The sequence below is a fragment of the Excalfactoria chinensis genome, chromosome 3, assembly GCF_039878825.1.
Source record: "Excalfactoria chinensis isolate bCotChi1 chromosome 3, bCotChi1.hap2, whole genome shotgun sequence".
NCBI lineage: Eukaryota > Metazoa > Chordata > Aves > Galliformes > Phasianidae > Excalfactoria > Excalfactoria chinensis.
The window spans coordinates 3,557,732-3,582,268 of NC_092827.1; the positions used below are offsets into that span (position 1 = coordinate 3,557,732).

General features: G+C 46.4%; 1 protein-coding gene across 1 annotated transcript in view; it reads left to right on the top strand.

Annotated features, from left to right (window-relative positions):
• XKR6 (XK related 6) overlaps window positions 1-23,923 on the top strand; it is a 128,697-nt gene extending 104,774 nt beyond the window's left edge. Inside the window, exons 2-3 of the mRNA XM_072332072.1 lie at window positions 3,167-3,363; window positions 20,898-23,923. Of these exons, the coding sequence (XP_072188173.1) occupies window positions 3,167-3,363; window positions 20,898-21,862 (1,162 nt within the window). The 3' untranslated portion in view covers window positions 21,863-23,923. The remainder of the gene's footprint in view (window positions 1-3,166; window positions 3,364-20,897) is intronic.
• The last annotated feature ends 614 nt before the right edge of the window (window positions 23,924-24,537 follow it).

Sequence of the window (24,537 nt, forward strand, 5' to 3'; positions counted from 1 at the left end):
CCAGCCTCCCTTTCAAGCCTTCCAGCTGAGCGGTTCCACATGTCCTGATTTCCTTCCTTCCAAGGAGTGGGCTTTTAATCTACAAACACCCTCTGGTGAATAAAGATAATGGCCCTTTGCAAGAGTTAGCAGGAGCGCCTGGGGAGGAGGTGGTAGGAGGGTGATCCAGCAGCTGGGTAACTCACCCCAAACCGTCCTACTGCCCCCAGGGCTGAGCACCAGGTAAAAAGGTTGGTGCTACGGGATGGCTGCTTCGTACTCCAGTGCTCTGCTTCGGGTCTGTAGGGTATGCACAAGAGTCCATTCATGTCCCTCTATTGTCTGTGATCTTCTAGGATCAAAAATGAGCGCGGAGGGGTTAAAACTGTCAAAAAAATGATCCTTGAGGTCAGAAATACTCTTATTTTTCCATCCAGGATTTGCTTCTCAGGAAGCAGTAGTAGGCTTGGTTATGCTTGGTTATGTTTGGTCAAGATGAGTTTCCTAACCTGTAGTTGTTGGGAGTGGACTGAGTAGCCCAAAATCCTATTCCTTTCCATCTTTCCATGTAGCTGTGGTAAACTAGGCAGTTTCAAGACCTGGTCATGGGCACTGTGACTTCATCAGGCTGCTGAACTGTTAGCATCACTGCTAGATTGATCAAGGCATAGTAGTGCTCTCCCAAATAATAGCCTCGACAGGGTTCAGGACCAAGCAAGGGCCAGAAATCACTCCCAGTTCTGAGTCTGAAGGCAGCCAGCTGGGTTGGGGTCATGACAGAGCTCATTTCTGGGGTCACCTTGGGCCATTTGACCTTAGGTAAGGCGATCAGGCTCACATGCTTCATTGACTATTGTAGATGCAGCGTGAGATTCTTGACCTTGGTCAGCCTGTGGTTGCATGGGGCAGGCCATTAGGACCCTTCAGCAGTCTTTATCATCCATGGGGTCGTGTCCAAAAGTTATTTGATCACATTTTTGCAGCTGATGGCTTTTGCTCCTCTAAAACATGCTCGGTTGCAGGACAGCATCGCCTTTGCCCCGCATGGTTTGTGTGCTGCTGCAGCATCCGTAGTAAATAAGCATGAGAGTAATTATACCAACAGGAATTCTGGGAGCTCCGCCAGAGCGGAGGGGACAACCAACCCTTTGTGCATGTAAAGAGAAACACCCCAACCCTGAATTAGTTCTGTCTCTTGAAGCCGTGATGGAACTCAGAACTAAAAATACACGTGTGCACGCAAATACACACACTCATAGATAAAAATAGCCAGCGTTCAAAAAGAAATATAGAAAGCCCGAGGTTAGGCTCCTGGATCCAAAATTAAGCTCTGAAGTAAATAAATTAGCCTGATTTTCAGAAGCAGAGAGAGGTGAATGGCTTTCAGTGACATAAGAGGAAGCATTGTGTTGCTGAAGCTTCAGGATCAGGCCTGAGTATGGATTTGAAAGCCTAATTATAGAACACCGTTTGCTGTTGGCAAAGTATATTTGCCTGGATCAAGGGATGGAGTGGTGTGTCCTCTCCTGGTGGTGAGGCAGGACTCGCCACCCTGGGAAGCACAAAAGTCTGAAGCATCCCCTCCTTTTTGGAGGCAGAACACAAGGAGTGTTAGGCAAGAGGTTGAGGTTGGGAGGTGGGGAGAGTCAAAGAAGCATAGAACATCCCGAGTTGGAAGGACCACCAGGTCCAGCTCGTGGCTCCACACAGCACCACCTGGGTATGGTTGACCCTTTTGGCTGCTCGTGTTCAACTTGCTGGAACCCTTGTTAAGCTGCATGCAGTTGGTGATGGCCCAGCCTTCCAGTTTGCCCAAATATCTCTGCAAGTCATCTCTGCCCTTGAAGGAGTCAACAGCTCCTTTTGGGCATCCATGACTCAGTTTCCCCAATTATGGAAGGAGAATGGTGCAGCCAACCTGTGCAAAAAGCTGTAGGTTCAACAGTTAGGTGTGATGCTATCATTGCTGTTGTTCCAGCTCCTGATGGAGTCAGGATCAGGGCATGCATTACTCCAGTGCATTTTGTGCAGCCGCAGAAGAAGAGCTGCCATGGGAAGCAATTGAGTCCATGGGCGCTTCCACCCCATTGGGGCTCTGCTGGGGCTGTCCCACCAGTGTCACCTGTGATCGGTATAGCATTTTTCTCGAGTGTCGAGCCCCACCTGGTGGCTTTCCTGCGTCAGTCATTTGGTGTCGTCCGAGTCTTCCTTCGGGGTCATTAATTTTCCGTGGTTGTGAACAGCAAACAGGAAGGACAAAGCGCTTGAGCAAAAGCAGGGCTTGAAGAGCTTCTCTCCCCTCTCCCTATCCCTTGTTTAGAGCTATGGAGGCTACCAAGACTTGCATCCTTTCCTCCTACTCTTCATAGAATGAGCTGGGTTGAAAAGGACCTCTCAGATGATCTTGTTTCAACCCCCTTCCTTGCCATGCAGTCCTGAGTGGTCAGGAATGATCTCGGTGGTTTGCTGGAACCCAGTTTGTGGAGCTGGGAGCCCATCCTTGCATCACGTCCCACCCCCATGCAGGCATCTGAGATGGGGCAGTGGGGATGTTGCTTTCCATTCACTCTCTCAGATGACCAGCTTTGGGGTCAGCATTAAGTACAGCAATTCCTATGCTGCATCTCAGAGCACAAGATTACAGCTACTGCTCAGAACTGAAGAGGACTAGTGCTATTACGTCATTAATATCAGCAAGAATTAGCAGAGAACCTATTAGGAGATACTCGTTTTCTTAAAATGCCTTGAGTCTCGTTGGATCTGGGCAGCTTGTGCTGCCCCGATTTGATAGCTCTGTTGACAAAGGTTGGCTAGAGGTTCTCTCAAGGGAAGTTGTGTTCTCAGGGTGAGGTTTGCAGGTCTCCTTGCACACCTGCTATGGAAACAGAGACAACAGAGCAGTATCTGTCCATACACAGCACCTCCTTCTAGTCTAGCGTTGCCAAAATTGCAGTGGCAAGATGTGTGGCCATTTGCATTCATGGGTCATGCGTGCTGAAGGTGAAAATGCCATCCTGTTGCTCCTCCAGTGATGCTGTTAGAGCTGCAGAGACGCCTATGTCCATCCCAGTCTCCTTTATCCCCCAACAACTTCCCTCCCCCCAACTCCTGACCCACAGCCCCGTTCCCATTGGATTTGGTCGAACTCCAAAGTCTCACCCTTTGCTTTTCCTCCTGTTTCCTGCAGGTATATCCGAACTATGTACCTGGGGATCCAGAGCCAGAGGCGGAAGGAACACCAGCGGCGTTTCTACTGGGCTATGATGTACGAATATGCAGACGTAAATATGCTGCGCCTCCTGGAAACCTTCCTGGAGAGCGCTCCTCAACTGGTGCTACAGCTCTGCATAATGATCCAAAAGAACCGTGCAGAAACATTACCATGTAAGTGGGTCCCTCGTCCTCCCCCTCCCCATCCTCCCGGCCTTTCCTTTGCTCAGCTACCGGTGGACGCAACCTAATGGTGTTACGAGGCTGCCACTTTGGACAAATCTCATTCCAGCTCCACTCTGAGTTTGCTGGGTAAAATTTGTGCTCTTTTCACTGAGAAAGAACAGTATCAGTCATAAGATGAGGTTCAGCTCTTCCAAAGCCTGTACAGACTAGAGGAACTGGTTGTATTATCAGGAGGAGGCAGGCAGTCCCTGTTGTGGTTGTGCCACCACTTTCTGTGTCACTGGGGGAACACAGTCCTTCTGTGCCTCAGTTTCCCTCCTAACATCTGTGAGGTGATAAAGATGGCCAGATTTGGCATTACGTTGTGAGGACAAGCAGCTCAATGCTTATGCAATGCTCTGATGGTGATAAGTGTAGCATAAGAGGCTTGGTTGAAGGCCTTTTGTGAAGAGTGCCCAGAAATTAATGTTGATCACTGTCATATCCTGCCCATAAGAGGGTGAAGGGGTGACCGTGGTGCCATCATTCTTGGCAAGTCCAAGAAAATAGAGGGGTGAAGTCAGGTGGAGAGGAGCATGTGGACACAAAGATGTTGTAGAGTAGATATCGCTGGAGACGTATAGACAGAAGGGCAGAATCTCGGAAGCAGATACAGAGTAGAGTTGGCCAATTCTAATGTCTTTTGCTGCACTGAGGTTCTGGAGCATGGAAAGTCCATCCCAGCCAAGAGGCATCTGCCCCTATCCCAGCCCTTGGATGAGCATCTCCCCATTCCATACCCATGGGCAAGCTGGCCACCAGCTGGTCTCCAGCTTGAGAGAGAATCGTCCCTTCTGAGAACCATCACTGATATCAGCTGGTAAACTGCTGGGTTATTCAGACCCTGCAGAATCTATGCACCAGGGATGGCACTTAGGTAGTGTTTCCCAAAGATGGCCTGTCTGTGGCATTGCTGGGCTATCTGGGAAGGTCCTTGTTGAAGATGTTGGAAGCAAGCAGACCTGTGGCTGTTTCAGTTTGCCACTTCCAGGCATGGCTGCCGAATCCACTGGACAGGCTGCATCATTTTCTTCCCCCTCCCTTCCTCCATCCATGCAGTTCCTCTGTTCTTTCACCAAAGCCTGCTTTCTCTTCTGAGGCAGCACACATCCTCTCTCTGAGAGCACAGCAGGTGATGCCCAGGGATGCAGGCAGCACAACTTGCTCAGCACTCCTGGCACAGGTGCAGGGTTTCCTGGAGCTCCTCCATGATCCTGTTTTCCTCCCTCCCATCCAGCACGTAATTCTGCAGAGGGAAATTAGTTGCTGAGAGGATCAGTTAGGAACAGGAGCGTCAGAGATTTCCTTTAAAGCAGGCAGAAATAAAAGGAAATGGAGATAAGTATTGTTAGGAAGTCAATGTGTTTAAAAGTCCAGCTTCTTCTGACTCATGGTGTTTATGGAACAGGAGAGGTCAGTTCTGCTTCTAAACAAGAACATCAACTGCATCACTGGGGGATGCACACGGGCAAAACAAACCCCATCAGGGCTTGTAAACCCAGGTACAGCCCATGCTTATAGGTCCACACTCCAGCTGTTCCTATATGACATATATGTTTCCCACAGCATACATCCCACTTTGAAGCTTCAGTCTTCCCTATACTTAAGACTACACCGCCAAGCCCAGTGCAGGAAGCCAAGCCAGTCTTGAGAAGCAAATGTCAGCTCACACCTACATCTTCTATCCAGTAGATATGGCGTTAGTGCAATGCCAATCATGACTTTTTGCTTTTTCCTTTTGGTTCCTATGCTAAGATAGCTGTTGAGGTGAGAGGATTGGATCCTTTGGAAGTACTTACTTAGATCCAGAGCATCTCCTCCAGGAATGTTTAGGAACATAGATAGGGACAGGAAGAAGGGCTGATTCTAACTGCTGTAGCTGCAGTTAGCAGGGAGCAGATGGGGATGAGATCAGATTCATACTTTATTTCCTGGGTTCCTGAGTTGGAATTTGAGGTAAAGTCCCAGACTCTGTACAGCTCAGGACATCATCTGCTGAGATTTCATGAAGGTCAGATCCGTTCCTTCATCATATCCTTGGCACAAGGCAGACCAGATCTCACCTTAGCTGCTGTTGCCTGATGACTTGGGAAGAGCAGAAAATAGCACGGAGAGAAAAGAAGCAAGAACGCTGTGTACTCCATCAGGTCAGCAGATCTGACCTGGAAGATGCATGCTGAGAGCTTGAGCAGGAGAACCTCGTGCTGTGTCTGCTGGGACAAGCGGGTCTACATCAGTTCCTGAATATGTATGTGGAAGGAGCTGGTATTGGTATGCAGGCCCATCGCGAGCAATTCATCTGCTACAAGCGCAGCTGTCTGCAAAGCTGGCAATCAGTTCAGAACAGAGTCATAGCATCGTTTCCATTTAGGTTGGAAAAGACCTTCAAGATCATCAAGTCCAACCGTCAACCTAACCTACAGAGCGTCATCGCTAAGCCGTGTCCTGGTGCCAGCAGAGGGGGAAGGAGGGAGGATACCTCCAAAATGTGGTCAGCCTATATCCAAAAGGGCCAAAAGATGGATGGTGGGCTGCTTGCCCTCCATTTGGACTGGATGAGGCTGTGAGCAACCTGGTCTGGCAGGAGGCATCCCTGCCTATGGCAGGGGATTGGAACTGGGTGATCTTGAAGGTCCCTTCCAACCCAAACCATTCTGTGATTGTTTGCTGATTCTTTTCCTGGGAATCCAGAGAGAACGAAGGTGGTGCGTTGAGATCAGCCCTTTACTGTTAGACAAAAGATGATGGCACTCAGAAGAAGGGGCAGCCCTGTCCCTCACTGACTGTAATTGCCCCTGGGCTTTTGGAGAGGACAGGTTGGAAGGGTGGCTCACAGCCTCAGTTTCCTGGGCAGCAGTGGACAGAGGAATTCACTGATTGCTTTGGATATCAATTACACGGTGTATTTTAGGGAAGGAAACATAATATTAACAGCAACAAAAAAAAGAGCCTGCAAACACAGATTTTCATTCCATAACTGCTCCTTGTGGATAATCCATCTCCCTTCTTGCAGAGTAAGCTTCTTGTAAGCCCACATCATCCTTCAGAGTTGCCTGTTCCCCTGTGCTGAATGGCAAGGGGCACGTACAACCAACTTAAAGAAGACCCCCAGCTTCTAAACATCTAGTGCGGGAAGAGAGATGTCAGTTTGTCACCGTAAATCTCTTAAAGAGGTTTCCTTTCACTTCATTTGCTTTTTTTCCATGTGGCTACTTAAAGACTTAATGAGATTTAGCAGAGCGTCAAGTGTTCCTCCCTGTCATGGTACAAGTGGTTTTTGCAATGCTTTTGATGGGAGTTTGCCTGCGTGAGGCTGCAGTTTTCAGTGCAGGGTTTCTCCCCACCATAAGTGTTGTCCTTCCACCGACGCTGTGCTGTCTCCCGTGTAGCCCTGCTGGTGATCTGAATGAGGTTTTCAACATAAGCCTCCATTATTCAAAGCCCTGCTGCAACCCCCAAGATTTTATAAGGCTTCTGCACTCCCTGCAACCTGCGGTCTGAATCTGCTTGTATATTTAAGGAATAGCAACGTTAGCTTCAGCCTATCTGAGGTGTCACTTGTTTAGGCTACGTGGTCCGAGTCAGGTACAAGAAGGGGTTTTGGACATCATAACTACAGATGTGTTGGCTGCAGAGCTGTGGTAGAGTTTGCAAAAGGCATAGCCAAATCTTGTTGCTCTTCCCAAAGCAAAATGATGCCTATTTAGGATTAGGGCTTGTCTTTTTTTATATGCAGAGACATTTCAGGATACTTTTCCATGCAGCTCTGTTCAGAAAACCAGTCCGGTCCTTGCAGGGAATTGGAGGGAAGGAAATTCAGTGAGTTATCAGTTGTCTTTGCTGCCTGGAAAAGGCATTTCCAGCCACACTGAGTGGGCTTGGGGTGAGTCAACCTCCAGTTGACTCAACACCCCTGCGCCTGAGTGAGAGGCTTCCTGTGTGAGCGATAATGAGTTAGGTCTAATGCGAAGGTAGACTTCTCAATTAATTTTCCCTGAAGACAGGCTGAAAGTTAACCAATAATATGCTGTGAATAATGGCTTTGCTGGGAACTATATACTGTCTGGACTATCCTGCTAGAAAAGAAATAAGACTTATGGAATGGTTTGAGATGTAAAAACAAGGTGATATGTAAAGGACAACAGATTAATGGGTTACTTGTTAGCCACTTACTTCCCATTCGTGCTCCAAAAGTCAATGTAACCTTAGCTGGGGTGAGTTAGAAAGGGAGCCTTCAGCCTTTCAACCTCTCCTGCCCAAGGAGGCTGTGGATGCCCCATCCCTGCAGGCGTTCAAGGCCAGGCTGGATGTGGCTCTGGGCAACCTGGGCTGCTGGTTGGTGACCCTGCACATAGCAGGGGGTTGAAACCAGATGATCATTGTGGTCTTTTTCAACCCAGGCCATTCTAGGATTCTGTGGTAATAGAAATATTTGTCTGATAAAATCTTCACCTCATTGAGTCCTAGATAACAGGAGATAAGCTGAAGGGAAGGTCTAGCAGGGTCAGGCTCAGGGCTTGGACTTGGGCTGTGTGACAGCTCATAGGGCAAATAAAAATACAACAATAAAACTTTCACCAGTGGAGTTGGAAATGTTGGGGAGTTGGACTACTGGAAATGGGAGATATCCATCCCACAGCCCCAGTTCCTTGTGACAGTTGAGAGGTGAGCAGAGAAATAATTGCTTGAAGCCAGGTGGGCAAGGAAAAAAAAGGTCTTCAATGAGTGTGTGCTCACTGAAGGAGCTTGGCAGAGAGGAGCTGGGTTATTTTCACTGAAAGCTTGCCCTGATTGAACCACAGTTTCCCTTTAAATGTTCGTTGACAAACCAAAGAGGCTCCAAACACACAAAGCCGCTCAGGAGGCCACTCATATGACCCAAGTGCTTTGCCAGACAGGGGCATATGGCTCTGTTCCTGCCTTCCCCTCCCTCTCACCAATGCCGGATGACAGATAGCAATTCGGTGCCCTGCTTGAAACAAGTCGCTGGTCCCCAGCCAGTTCCCAGCAGCATCAAAAAAGCCATCTCCACAGTTGGCAGTGGGCACAGAAACGTCTTGCTCTGGCATGCTGAAAGCAGGCCAACCCAAGGCCCAAGGCTGCGAGTGGTGTGGAGAAAGCTTGCCCTATCATCAACCGTATTGTACCAGCACAGGGAAGAATTGGGTCCAGGAGTCTTTGAAGACAGGAGCAGCTTTTTTTTCTTTCCCAATGGGATTTTGGAACAAGCCCAGCAAAAGACGTCATCCTTCTCCCTTCTTCTCCCCCCATCTTCAGCTTCTCTGTCTGTCCGCTGCCTTGCTGTAGCTTTTGCTCTGTTATTTTGGAGCGCTGATAAAAAAAAAACCCTTCTGTTTCACATCACGTGCCACCATCACGCACAGGACATGGCACAGCCAATAGAGATGAGTCACCATTCACGGGACAGCAATGGCAGGCAGCCAGCACTGCCAATTTTAGGTTGTGTATACCGTGGCAGGCACCAGGGGGGTATTGCATCCTCAGAGCACTACACAAGCATTAGCTCATGCTGCTCTTAGGAGCTGCAAGCTGGGAAACTGAGGCACAGAGTGAGAGGTTTGATTAGCCTGAGGTCATTGGAGGATCTTCGTACTACATGATCCTGGAGAGCGAGGTCATGCCGAACAGGTCCCAGGCAGGTTATTTAAGGCCTTGTCAGGTCATTTTGTGCTGCAGAGTTTCTTGGAGACATAGCTGCAAACTCCTGGTTAGAGCATAGGAGGCTGTGCGCTGCAGTGCAATTAGCTGGTAAAGAAATGATACAGAAACTGTCTTCAGGTTGCTGTGCTGTGCTCTGGGGTTCATCTCAGGCATCCAGGAATAACTCGTGATAACTCTGGATGAACAGGGAGCAGATATCCACTGAGATGTGCAAAGCAAACCTAGGGAAGATGTAAGGCGAGCAATAGGCAGGGACTTGTCCGTGTTTCTGTCCCTGACATAGATGGAGCAGTTCAGGTTCACACAGTTGACAGCTGACTCAAAATTGCTGAGCACTGAAGGAAAGAACGCCCTTGTTTCAGAAACTATCACTGTTTTTATGTGACCAGCTCAGGGTGACAGTCCTGAATCTGGGAGTGCAACAGATTTACTGAACCAGTGGAAATCTCCTGAAATGACTTTTGTCCTAAGTGGCATTTGACTGACCTCATTGCTTGCTAACAGAGGGAGTCCAGCAGGCAGGGCCACTTCTAAAACACCCAAAGGTGCAAACAGACGTTTTCAATGAGGGAACAGGTGCATGTTTTGACCTCATCTTGTCTTTGGGGATGGTGATGTTCTTTAACCTGTTTGAGAGGCAGTCTTGGACTCCATCCTGTATATACATGAACTTCTGAGAAGTCCCAGGAGAGAGAAGCCAACCTGAGGATGACTGAACTGGTTGATGCTGGCGTGCCATTGGATTCTGGCCTGCTGCACATGGCTCATGACATTTTCAGAGCACGCAGAGCTTGGGAAACAGAGAAAGAAACAGATTCCTGCTGTCGTTCTTTGGAATCCATTTCCCTGGTCCTCCCTGCAAGATGATACCAGCTGCACCACATCCGTTTTTGTCACTTTGTCACTCCCCCTCACAGAAACACTCTGCCAGACTTACTTTCCCTATGCCAGCCCTGTGTATTCAGCCCCAGGGCTGAAATCCACCCTCTTTTCAGGAAGTCGTTCCTTTTGCCTGCAGTGACAGCGAGATAATTGCACCCCACACAATAGTAAATATCCATTAACCATAAGGTGAGCAAGATGAGCACTGCTGACTCTTCTCAGCTACTGAAGACCTCTTCCTTTGGCTAGTAAGTGTGAACCACATTGGATTTCCTTCTTGCCCCTCACACAAGTCAAAAGCATTCCCAGGACTTAGATGAATCTGCTTCTCCAATGGCCTGCAAATCATGTGTGCTTAGGTCTAACCATGAACCAGAGGTGCTGTGCAGGATCCATGTTTTGTACTGTCGCACCGCTTGGAAGTGTTGCCTTGCCATTGCCTCACCCCCAAGGAGTCTGCTGTGGGAGCTGTATTTACAGCAGGAAGTTCCTTATCTAAGTCCCAGCAGAGGATCTTGCTTGCACAGTCTGGTGCTGAATCTGTTGGGTTTCATCACGTTCATAGCCCAAAACACGTTGGAACATGAGCACAACCACTAGATGTTGATCATCCACATGGCTCAATGAGTAACGCTTAGTCCCTGGCACATTTTTAGCCCACAGCAATTAGCACCAACCCCAACAATTCCCTGGCTTGTAGCAAGGACCATTCCCAACCAGCAGTCTGGATTGGGCCGCCCTATTTCAGAGGCTGAGACAGAACCATGACCTGGATGTAGCAGTTAACAGATCCAGGCTTTGCTCAGTCACTGATCTTCATGCACAGAGCCCCAGGTTTGAGATCTGCGCTAGGAAAACAGATTCTTAAAGTGACATTCAGACAGAAAAACTTGTAGGGCTTTCCTTCACAGCGCTGATGTGCTCCCCTGTTTTTCAGAGTATTCCAGTCCCACCTGCAATATTTCAGCATCCTTTCATTTTGTCCCAGGCAGATTTGAATTCTTCTCCATGAAAGTGGTTCTCGTCCAAATTAAACACGATTATCAAGGAGAACAAATGCTGTAGTAAATAATCCAAATGCACAGCGTTAAATTCCAAGAATGCTGTATGTGTTTGTGGTAAGAGCTGTGTTGTTACGTGCCAACTATCCCTATTCAGAACACAGAAATGGGTGGGAAAGATCTTGATTTAAATCAGATCGTATGTTTTCTTCTCTAGCAAAGAGCATCAAGCAGTGGCCACTCAGCACTGAACAGGCTACAGGAGCAGCTCTGTCATACTGGGGCATCTTCAGTCAGTAGATGCTGATTGTAGATCTATGCTAATCTAGGTGTTTGGCTCTTCTCATTTACTGTAAACGGAGCTTAGACGGGCTTTTGTCCTGTTTTAGGTGCCCGGTAAGATCTGGAGGCCTTGGAGCCTCAGCATTGCTTTGCTGTTGGCCTTCCAGATATAAGGCTCTACTCAGGCTCCTCTAATAAGGCTCTACTCAGGCTCCTCTAATCTCTCAGATCAGAAGCGATTAAGAGACAACCAGAAAGTACACTGAGAAAAAGCAATGAAAGTCTGTAGGGATGACTACTGCACTTCTCTGCTGGTCTTGCTTCTTTCAGGTTGAGCCGAGTTTATGTTCCAGACCCGTTACAGACCTCACAAAGATGGATTTCAATATGTATGCATAGATGTAGATACAGTCCTCACTGATGTGTTTCCAAGGCGTTGTGATGGAACATTTCAAGTGAAATCCCCTGGGGTCCATTAAGATGCCCCGTATCCCCTTGTCTGTGGTTGTTCGGTTTGAGGATTCAGTTGTTTGTTGGTTTGGTGGCTACTGGTGTCTGTGTGTGTGTGTGTGTGTGTGGTTGCATGTTCTTTTTTAGTGTTATCCTAAGATAGCAGTTAAGACATTCAAATTAACAGGAATTTGACTGGAGTCTTCATAATGACTGGGATGACTGTGTGGAGGGTAAGAGAAAAGTGGCAGTTCATACAGCCTTTGAGAAGGACAGACATATGTAAGAGTTCTTGTGCTCTATTTACAAACAGCCTTAACTGTGCCTGGGAAATCCTGTCTCCTGCTCACTAAGCTCATTATCACTGCAGAATTAGCCCAAGTAATTCATACCTGCATAAACGTAGACCAGGCTTGAACTGGGTATTTATTCATTCCCATATGGGTGGCATTAGAAGCAAGAGATGCATGTAGCTATTTGTGCTGAGAGTCTTTGTGAACCTTGAAGCAGACCTGCCTATATGAGATTCAGCATGCCCTTCAAAGAGAGAATGCCCTTACAGTAAGCTACTGGAGAGGTATTGGCATTGGGTAGGGTAGCCTGAGCTTTCACTGCTAAGGGGTGGGTTTCCAGGCAATGTGAGACCCAACTTGAGGGATAACAGCAGCCATCCCTGTTGGAAACAACTCAAAGCTGGTGAGATCCTAACAGCAAGATCAAAATGAGCTTATTGAAGTTCCTGGTTTATTGGCCAAACATCACAAAGGAAACGCTTGTGTTGTGTTAACAGCCTGAAAATTGCATTCGCTAAAGAGGGATTGTTTGCTTTTAGTGAGAGAGGAACAGTGAATTCCTTTCTGTATATTTGTTTAACTTTTAGATGGAACATTCCACTTCACACTTAAATGGAAGATGCATTTCCAATTAAGTAGCTTCTTGCCATAAATAGAGTTATACTAAATAAAAACACATCAAAAGAGACCTCAAAGGACAGATTGGTCTTGTTGTATGTCCTCCTTTCTCCTTTGCCCCATGATTGCCTACATCTCTGTAGGCATCTTTGCTCGTCAGTAGGATGTTGGAGCCTTGTTTCCCTGCTTGTCCTTCAGTGGTGGAGAATCTTAATGTTGTATCACCTGCATTTCCCCATGTTCTGTTGGATCTGGCAACTTCTGCTCTGTGGAAGCCAGCAGCTGTGCTGCCCAACCTGGAGCCAGTAACAGGTTTCCCCAGTCCTCCTTTCTGCTCTCCTCACCCTTCTAGTGCTCAGGGCTCTCCTCCGAGCTCCGGTGGGGATTTGGTAGATGCCAAGCCACTGTTATCGAGGTGCTTTTCATCTCTTTCTCTTCCACTTGCTTTGTCATTTCAATTTGATCATCCACACTCCAGATAGAGTCAATGGAACATCAGAGAGGCATTTCCAGAGGGCATCTCATCCCTTGCCTCAGACAGCTTTCCTGGGGTGGGATAAGCACTGAGGCGCATGATGCAAGGAAGTTCTTCATTAAGGATGTTGTAGAACTGGGGGAAGGCTTGCCAGTCCTTCCATGGAAGGTGATTGATAGCCAACATTTTCAACAGGAGATTTGATGCTTCGCTGAGGGTATTCAAGGGTATTCCAAAACAGAGAGCAGATTATCCCATTTCTGCTTGGCCCCGGGTGCTTGTGCCTCCTGCAGAAGGATCAGTGGCTGGCTTGCATCCATGAGAAGATACAAGATTGGATGGCCTCAGGGCCTGAGCCAGTTTGGCAGTTCCTGTGTTCACAGAAGATATGAATAGGAGAAGACATGACAGAGGCAGCCGAGATAACGAGAGCACAGATCAGACGAATGTGGCTGGTCACCTCTTCTGGCAGTACAGAAAGAAAGGGGCATTTGGGAGAGCTGAAAGGCAGCAGGATGAAAGGGGAGAAAAGCAAGACCTTTCGAAACACAATCCACAGTGAACCTGTGGAGCTCGATTACTCAAGACAGCGTAAAGCCGAAGACTTGGGGGGAAGCTAAAAAGGGATCCGACATTTCTGGGGTCATTGAGGACATCTGCAGTCATCCTAATTATGTGGAAAGAGCGGGCTTTAGGAAGCGTTCACATTTCAGGCCATGAGCCAGCCTTTAACTGGTAGGGGCTGGAGGGCAACTCTCTGTATGTGCAAGCTATTCTGAGGTTGCCTTAGTATGACAACCTGCTCCCCCTCTCTCTCTCTCAATACAAGGCTCAGGAATGTGGATGTTCATATGGTCTAATATGGAAGAGTTTCCTCATGCTATCTTGGTCACAGATGGTCTTGAATAGAAATTCAAAGCAAGCTTCATTGTATCAGAAATCCCCAGTGGGATTCAGTGGTAGAAGACCAGATGTTGTCCAGATCTACTTAGAGATTGGTTCGGGAACTGAGTTACTTGTCTTTACTCCCTTCCCAAACAGTCTCCAGCATTATGGACTGATGAATCCATCCCATGGGAATTAGAACAGGGCTGTGAGCATTCCTTGGAGGAAGGTCTCATAAGAGGTCCCTACCAAGGGAGCAGATGCTGAGGATTTGAAACTCAACCCTTACCAAACTACAGTGAAAAGGAAACGCGTGTCATGAGAAGCGGGCAAAGGAAAGGATGTCAGAACAGCCAGTGGAAAACTGAGTGATCAAGTCACATCTCTTCCTAATTCAGGCTCTGGTTTTCCATCCCTGGTCACTCTGAGTGGAGTACAGAGGTAAGCTGGCAATCCAGTATCCAAAGGCAGAGCCCAGTATAGACTCAGTCAGATTGCCATGACAAATGGACACCAGTCCCCATCCTAGGAGATGTTTCAGTAAATCTCTATCTTTTACCCAAACGTCCTCTGGAGTTGAATGGATCCCCCAGCTCTTTTGGAATGGGATCCGTTCCCCCTTGCTGAATTCATCTTAGACAGCTTAACCTTCATTTTAAACTGTCCAAATGTAGTTGACACCCTTTGTAGTCAATGGATGGAGGAAGACTCTCCAGAATGGTGGCTTCACTTCTCTCCCCATGTCTGAGATGGGTGAAATGAGTCAACCTCTGATGGGAGGTCTGGTTTTGAGCCAAAATCATCCTTTCCATAAAAGCAGACAGAGGAATGGAGAAGTTTCTGCCACCAAAGTTAATCTCATCTCATCTTTTAGACTTGGTTTAACAAGTTGCCCAGGGAAGTAACAGGTTGCCCAGGGAGGTTGTGGATGCCCCATCCCTGGAGGCATTCAGTGCCAGGCTGGATGTGGCTCTGGGCAGCCTGGTCTGCTGGTTGGTGACCCTGCACATAGCAGGGAGTTGAAACAAGATGATCATTGTGATCCTTTTCAACCCAGGCCATTCTGTTGTTCTATGATATGATTCTATGATTGGTTTCAACCTCAGAGTTACTTTCAGAGTGTTCAAGGGCTATAGAAATAGGTGGCACACAGAGTGAGTACAGCCATTCCTGGGTGAGACTCATGAATGATGTTAGTGTTATCTACTGGAATGAACTGGGGACACACTGGGGAAACTGGTTAAGGAGGTGAACTGAAATTCTATGGAGAAAATGAATGGCAAAACAGTCAATGCAGCCCTTTATTATTTCTGTAATGGTAAAGATCCATATTCTTCCATCCTGAAAGTGAAAAACAAAGGGGAAGAATGAAAGAAAGAAGACGAAAGTTATTCTTTCCCCTAAGAGGAAATAATAAAAAAAAAGATCAAGCATCAGACTCTACAGGAACAGATGGAAATTAGATCTGGAGTCTGATTCCGATCCCTCTTGCCCTGATGCAAATAAATAGCAATAATAGATTAAAGAAAGAGGGGAGTAGAGCTCTCAGACAGTGTGGTTTCACAAGCAGAATCTGGCTCTGTCTCTTTTGTATAGGAATACACTTCCACTCTGTGCGCATTAGAATGAAGGCTGTTCCTAGATTCATGCTGAGCTTCAGTAAGGAACATGCCACCCAAAGGGGGAAACACAATAAGAGGGTTCACTGCACAGAGCATGAGCAGCCAGCGAGTGATGGGGAGGACCCGAGATGTAGCACGCTGCGTTAAGCAGGTGCTGCCTTCATTGCAGAGCTTGATGGAAGGATTTGTATCATGCTGAGCACTTGCTGTCCAGCCCACCAGAAAGAAATGTTGGTATCTTCCTGTCTTTTGTAAGAGAATCTGTAGGAGAATTAATGTCAAAGAAGAAATAGAGAGCCATTTAGGCATCTTGTTCAGCTTTAAAGGGACAGGCGCCACAGTAAGTAAGTAGGCAATATGCTGTACTAACTGCATTCAGGTTTCCTACAGCAGATTACCTGCTTTTTTGCGGAAAACTTCTCTCTTCTGTAAAACAGGGCCATAAAATCACAGAATCACCAAGGTTGGAGAAGATCTCTGAGATCATCCAGTCCGACCATTCACCAGTCACCAATATTTTCCACTCAACCACATCCCTCAGTACAACGTCTAATAGTAGCGCTATGAGTAAGTGCAAAATGGATATCCTGTTCATTCCAAATACCATCTTTTTTTGTATGTGATTTGTCTGCAGCTTCTGTTAGGTGAGCTGTAAAGCCATGTGCAGTTGTATAGCATTAACAAACCAGATAGCCTGAGATGTCTTTCTGTTCACTGTTTTTGTTCTCAAATACTGGAGGGCTTTAAGAACAGCGATGGCAATTTAAGAGGAGCTGTTTGTTTGAGTCTCATTTGTCAGTGGGCATCTTTCAGAGAGCTTCATTACGTTTCTGAGGTGACCTTTTCTTTCTTTGGGCCATCATCAGGAAACAGAGAGAACAGCCTAAAAATCAGCTTATCCCCATGAGCTTCCATCAGGCTCCAGGACCCTTCTTTAGAGAGGTCTTCTTTTTCTCCTCTTCTCATATGTCTTGCCCTTTAGACCCTTCTACATCTTTGGAGCCTTCTTTTGGATGCTTTTTAATAGTTTTACACCTTTATTCCATTGTGGCACCCAAAACTGTACTCAGTACTCGAGGTGTAATATGGTACTCAAGATAAGTCTGTGGTCGTTTGAGAAGCCCTGAGTCTGCCTCACTCCAGCTTCCAGCTCCAAAATGCTGTCATCTGTACGCAAGCTTCCCCTATCTGCTGGCTCCACTGGTAGGTCTTGAGTAAGCTTGAGTATCTCAAATGATATATGAATCATATCTCAAATGGTTGCACTTGGCCCTCATTCTCCACTGAGTATAGTAAGAGGCATTCCTCAGCCATGGACACCTCAAGGTGGTCTCTACCAAGGTGGTACCTCTACCAGGATAAGTCTTGGTATTTCATCTGTTAGATGGGAACACTATAGAGCTTTACCTCACTGTGCTGAACGTAAGGTAGATGTCTCACTGTAGGGACTTTGGGGCACATTACTAAAGGGATCCTGTGATGTGTCATTCAAGGCACATGGGCTTGACTCCTCAGTAGAGCTGACTGTAGCCTGTGAGTCACCCACTGCAGCCTAGTGGGTAGTAGCAGGAGTTCAAGGGCTGTTGTACAGCTTGGTACAGAGAGGTTTGAGATGACACCAACCTATGTCACTCTGGTCTGTTATGGACAGGTGACACGGACCTCACAGGTCTGTGAGGCTTCCAGTCTCATGATAGGTGATGTCCTGCTGGCTTAATAGGGCCCACGTAGGCTCAGCAAAGCAGGGCAGGTATTTTCTACTCCCGAGACTAAGCACAGAGAGGGAGGAGTGGGAGTAGGTTATTTGAAGTGACTTCAGTTTCAAACCAACCCCAGCGTGGATTTGATAGACAAACCTTGGAAGGGAGTTGAAACCCACTCATGCACCTCATGAAGGTGCGTCAGTCACCATGTGCAGAAATTAAAGTAAAAAGAAGAAGATGCTTCCCATGTGATCCAACTTGCCAGAATTTTTTGTTTTAGTTGTAACTGGAGACTTCTCTATAGCTGTTCTGAAATAATGCCCAGGAGAAGTGAAATAGAAAGGAAAAGGTCATCCCAGAGTTTGTATCCCAGAATATCCTATGGTATGAAGAAGTCACAGGCTGGAAGTAACAGGGAAAGATGGGAATGTGAAACTCATGGCCAAGATGGCAAAAATCGAAGCATGCTTTGTCATTTAGGTTTGGATAAAATAGCTGGGGAATGATTTCTGTGGCACCCTAGTACTGGAGAAACCTTCATATTTCTCCGTGGTTCTGGTTGATATCTGCCTACTGATTGCATCCCAGTGACACCCAGCTCAAAGCTGCATTCAGCACAGAGCTTTGAATTTTTTAAGCAATGGCAAGAGTCTGTCAAACTGTCTAGAGATGCTTCATTCCCCTCCTCGGATCAGAGCACAAATGAGGATGCAACACATATTTTGGTAAGGGTAGGACTCATCCCGCCTGCCCGCCAATGTTTGCAACTCCCCTGTCAAGGATGGAGACAGACACTTTGGGAGCATGAGTCAACCCCCCCTGTCCCACACGTGGATCTTAGGACAGGGTGAATCAGGGTGTCTGCCTCTCAAGGAGACGTTCAGATGACTGTCAGCAGGCCTGGTACCATGCAATGTGAGTGACTCAACACCCATACTCACAGCCAGCTCTATGCAATTTACAGCAAAGGCTGTGATTAGTGTAGGTTTATGCACAGAAAGCGTTACAGTGGGAAGGGCTTTTATGTGTATACTGGGTTTTTGTTTCTGATGTATTTTATTCCTCCCTCTCTACTAGAAGAAATGAACTCAACTGAAACATTTTTAAGCCAGCGTGACACATCTGCCTCTTGTGGGTTGGCACTGCTTGAGTTTCAGTGTTCAGGTACACCTAATGCTGTACATGTTTCTAGTATTGCAGCACTCACATAAGCCAACGCTTGACTTTTATTTCTATTAATCATGGAGAGTTTTTAAACTGAATGGATAGAAGAGATTGCAACTGGTGATGCTTTCACACAATTGTGGCAATTACCTAAAAACTCTGTGATATTTCCTAGGCTTCCAGAACTGTTTATCATGTCCATCAAAAATATAATGCCCCTGAGGCTTAGGTCCTTTATAAGTTCTTCACACAGGCCTTGTTGAGGCCACTCAACAAGGTGTCTGAAAAATCACGGGTCTTTCTGCTGTCCCCATGGGAGACTTTCAAGCAGAGGGAGAAGGGAGAAGGAAAGAAGATTTGAATGTATAGATGATGCTTCCCGAGGAATTTTTGGCAAAGCTTTGGTCAAACTATAGCTACCCTATTATTTGGCTTCTCAGTCATGAATAGTAGTCCATCGCTGGATCTCTGGGCTGAGATGAATGGGATGAGGTTCAACCAGGCCAAGTGTTGGGTCCTGCACTTTGGCCACAGTAACCCCATGCAGCGCTATAGGCTTGGGGCAGAGTGGCTGGATGACTGTGAAGTGGAAAAGGACCTGGGGGTGTTGGTCGATGCTCGGCTGAACATGAGCCAACAGTGTGCCCAGGTGGCCAAGAAGGCCAACAGCATCCTGGCCTGTATAAGAAATAGTGTGGCCAGCAGGAGCAGAGAGGTGATCATCCCTCTGTATTCAGCTCTGGTGAGGCCACGTCTCGAGTACTGTGTTCAGTTTTGGGCTCCTCACTACAAGAAAGACATCAAAGCCCTGGAACGTGTCCAGAGAAGGGCAACAAAACTTGTGAGGGGTCTGGAGCACAAGTCTTATGAGGAGCAGCTCAGGGAGCTGGGATTGTTTAGCCTGGAGAAGAGGAGGCTCAGGGGAGACCCCATTGCACTCTACAACTTCCTAAAGGGAGGTTGTGATGAGGAGGAGCTTGGCCTCTTCTGCCAGGCAACAAACAGGACCCGATGAAATGGCCAGAAGTTGTATCAGAAGAGGTTTAGATTGGACATAAGAAGGAACCTTTTCTCTCAGAGAGTGGTCAGGCACTGGAATGGCTGCCCAGGGAGGTGGTGGAGTCACCAACACTGGCAGTGTTCAAGAAGCATCTGGATAGGGAGCTAGGAGATATGGAAGACAGCTGGACTAGATGATCTTGTAGGTCCTTAACAACCTTGTGATTCTATGATTCTGTGATCACCAATTGCTTCACCTGCAGGGCTGCTGAAGTCCAGTGATCTGCAATAGGAGCAAAGGAGTGATATGACAGTGGCCTTTACATGTTTTCAGAAATCTGTCTCTTAATTTTTATGATGATGATTTGCTCAATGATTTGTTCAATTTACCGTTGCAGTAATCAATGGTATTGTATTTTTAAAAGATTATCACACTCCTGGAGTGTGATGGAGCAAATAAATAAGTTAAAGTGTTGGCTGTAATGAAAAATAAGACTGAGAATAGTGCAGGGGCACAAGCTGAGAACTGAGAGTGACTCCAGTGCAGGCAATGACCTCACTGGTGGGAGTGGTCTTGTAGGGTCCAAGAGCACTAGGCAGAGCAAAGACATGAAAGAGACCTGAGGTCCTTCCAGTGGGCCTCACCAAGACAAAAAGAAAACGGACAGGGCTAGTGGCATGACTGTAGGGTTGGTCCCATGTCTGTTCTGGAATTGGTGATGGAGGTGTGCTGCCTTCAGTACAGGTCTTCTGTCTGTCCTGGAAATAGTACAAGGGGATTGCCGGAGCAGTCAGGTTCTGTGTTTTGGGACCGTCTGAGGGGTACTGATGGCATCTGTATATTCACCTGCGTGTGACTACCAGTGATAAAACTGATCAGCTGCCTGTTCCTCCCATTGGTGGATGCAAACAGAGGCTCCTTATCAAGGCAGAATCGCGTACAAGTTAACTTGAATGCAGCTTGTAGGAAAGTATTTTAGATTAAAACGGATGTGAAAGAAACATAGTTGTGCTGCTCTTCCAAGGAGGTGCTCCAAGATGGATCTCTTTCTGCAGAAAGTAACCTTCATCCTTGGGCTGCAACCTTGAGATGGGATCTGAGTTTCAGATTCTCAGATGAGGATGTAATCATGATGAGGACAGAGGCTGGTTTTGGTAGGAAGAGCAGAGCTGGGGTGGGGTGGCAGAGCCCACTGCTTGTGAAAATAAGCGTGGGGTTCTACATTGGAAAACTCATGAATGCAACACCGATTGCAGTTCCCACACTGATATTTCTGTATTTCTCTCCTCCAGACTGTAAGGACAACCTGGCGTGAGTTGAACCTTTGGGCTACTGAGCCTGCCCCAGATGCAATAATTTAGTGAGCAGATGATGTTTTCAACCAATCCTCCTGTCTAACTCAGTGGATCTGTGTGTCTTCCGGCAGGTGTGTCCTCTGTGGCCTCCCTGATGTCCCTGGCTTGGGTGCTAGCCTCCTATCACAAGCTTCTTCGGGACTCTAGGGACGACAAGAAGAGTATGAGCTACAGAGGGGCCCTCATCCATCTCTTCTGGCGCCTCTTCACCATCTCATCCCGAGTTATTTCTTTTGCTCTCTTTGCTTCCATCTTCCAGCTCTACTTTGGGATCTTTGTAGTGGTCCATTGGTGTGCCATGGCTTTCTGGATCATCCATGGTGGGACAGATTTCTGCATGTCTAAGTGGGAGGAGATCCTCTTCAACATGGTGGTAGGGATTGTGTACATTTTCTGCTGGTTTAATGTCAAGGAAGGGCGGACTCGATACAGAATGTTTGCGTATTACACGGTAGTCCTGACGGAGAACGCTGCCTTGACGCTCCTTTGGTATTTTTACAGAGATCCTGACACCACTGACTCATATGCCGTGCCAGCACTGTGTTGTGTCTTTCTTAGCTTTGCTGCTGGGATAGCTTTGATGCTGTTATATTATGGTGTGCTGCATCCCATGGGGCCAAGAGCTAAGATCTTTGCCAGCTCCTGTTGCGCCGAGCTGCTCTGGGGCATTCCTTTGCCCCCCGATGTTGAGCCCATGGCACCCCAAACCCCTGGGTACCGGGGGGCCCAGGCTACGCCCACCAGAGCGGTCACGGAGCAACAGGAGGAACTCACAGCTGACACTTGCTTGCCCGTTTTCCAGGTGAGAGCAATGGTACCATCTACTCCATCTGGGCGACCCTACCCCCCCGAGGGGCCTCTCATTAAGATTGACATCCCAAGAAAGAGATATCCTGCATGGGATGCTCATTTTGTAGACAGGAGGTTAAGAAGAACTATCAACATCCTCCAGTATGTCACCCCCACAGCTGTAGGTATTAGGTATAGAGATGGACCTCTCTTATATGAGTTGCTACAATATGAATCTTCACTTTAAAGCTCCTTAAAGCAAAAGTCAAAGAGGGGACCTTATTTTTGTTTACGGTAAACACAGATCATGAAACAAACACAAACCTTCAGATAAGCTTTCTTTCTGGTTGCTGTATGTATAAAAAAAAAAAAAAGAAAAAAAAGAAAAAGGAAAAGATATTCTCTATGTTTTGTAAGTAAAAACAAAAAGAAAAACTTTTCTTTTGTTTTTTACACACAAGAAACAGTATTTCAACTTCCACACCTAGGATTCACAGGTGGAGAAGGAGGCATCTCCACGTCAGTTTTATACCGTACACCAAGTGTAGAACATTATTTATGGGATTGGTGCTGATTGAAAAATAAAAACAAACAAACAAACAAACCTACAACTGCCTTATGCCCTTAGGTGCTGAGTTTCATTAAGTACTGTCACCTTTCTCATGCAAAACTCTTTGATGATTACATGCCAGGAAAATAATAATAATAATAATAATAATAATAAAAAGAACAAGTGACTCAAATACAATCCTTAAAATTAATAAGAAGGAAAAAAAAATAAAAAATAAAAAAAAAAACTAACAACAAGAACAAAAAAGAGAGAAATGCCCGAAAATATCTCATTACTCTCATTGGATTTAACTTAAGGAATAAAAACCAACAAAGAAAGCAAGGCCGAGACACCCCAGTGGAGATTGTTTTTTTTCTCAAGGCTGGAAGATAATATCAGGTCTGCACCTCCAGCTGGCGGAGCATTTATAGCACTGTTTGGCCAAGTCCACCCACCTTGCCCAAGTCGTGTTGTAAATGCGGCCCTGCTGGGGAGCCACGTTCCTCCTGCAGGTGGCCCAATGCACCGTGGTCAGTTTGCAGCGGGGAAACACGGCAACGCAGAGCTGATCTTGTCTAGAACAGCTGCACACGCTGCTGCCCGCTGGCTTCAGTGGGGCCAACAACCACCACCAGAGCTCAGAATGAGGCCGGCCACGTTGATCTCTGGAAAATAAAGTAAGAGATCTCCAATTGTGAAATTTTATACCAAAAACGCTCTAATGAAAGTATACCTACGCATCTCTAATAATTTCAGTAATAATAAAACTCAGCATAGTAGCAAAAAGCGAGTCAATTTAAAGGCACAATACTTGATCAGTGACTGGCAAAATAATTTGACCTACTGTATCATTTTAAGGCTGTGAAAGGCATACGTGTATTATTTGTAATCTCGTGTTAAGACCTGTCACGTCTCATTCGGTGCGAGCCTTAAAGTGATTGTAAAGCATCCTTTGTTTCATTTGGGGGGCTTTTGGGGGTTTTGATTTTTTTTTTTTTCTGGTTTTGGGCTTTTTTTTGTGGTTTTTGTTTTTGTTTTTTTAAGGAAAAACAAAATCTGAAAATCGGGATTAAGCGAACGAACGAACAAAGCAACAACACAAACAAACAACGCCAGGAAAACAAACAAACAGAAAGACAACAAACTTCTTCGAAACGGTAATAACCTGTAAACTGACTCGACGTCTTGAGATGATTTGGTGCTTTGTATCTTTTGTTGATGTTGTTGTTGTGATTTAGCTGAGATTTTCTTCGACTCGGTACGTGTGGGGAACTGCTGATAAAACTGTCTCGTGTCACCCTCGACTGTAAGTAACATGGCAAGAAACAACACCGCAGGAAGCGCAAGAGCGTAGCGGGAGCATCGTGGTGTAGCTTAGCCTTCCCACCGCAAGGAGATTCTGCCGCCTCCGATCATGGCCAAGCGTAGACGGTCACCTGCTAAGGGTTGCATGGTTGTCCTGACATATTTCCCCATAACCCGCCCGCTGTCAGACCATTCGCATCTTTCGACTTCTGTTTCTGTGCTGGAATCTCTGTCTCGAGTTAAATCACGGGGTCGCGTCTACCCACCACCCTTTTCCTTTTGGAGAGTGTTAACTCTTTTAAAGGAGTATTCCCGTTTCAGGGCATCTTTTCAATCCAGCCACCCCTCTGCTTAGGAGGGGAGAAGCAACAACAACAAAAAAGGTATTTTTACATGAATACTGTAGTGTTTTCTCTGTGTGTTTGCAGTTTTTTATTACAGAAATACTGTAACTGTCCATGGTGCAGAACTCCCGTGTTGACCTCTTCTGTAGAGAAAATCAGCATGGGGGGGATATTTTTTAATTACTATTATGAGTACTATTATTATTTAATTTGAAGAATCAGTTGTGGGGTTTTATTATTATTATTATTATTACTATTACTTTATTATTATTATAGCATCTAAAGAAACTAGTACGAATTTTATATAACAGTTTAAAGAAGCTGAATGCTTTCTTCGCCTGAATATACCTGAAGAGAAACATGTTTTTCGATCAGTGATCCTTTGCAGTATTCTATGAAAAAAAACAACAAACACATTTTTTTTTCTTCTTTTTTATTTTTTTTTTGTGTGTGTGTGTGTCATTTTCTTTTGTAAAGAAACTTTTAACTCGTGTCCATCCCTTTTAAGGAGGGCAGGACTCATTTGCGCCAAACTAGAGACACACGGCAAGGTTTGTACAAAGCCAAATTGTCGCTGGTACTGTAATTCCCGATCAGACTCCCATTTCAGGCAAATGTTTCTGGGCTCTGATTAGAACTGACGTGATGGCCACATTTTCAGGCAAAGGGAGGTGTTTTGTCTCATCATCCCCCTCGTCATCCCCTGATCCCTCGTTTTGTTGT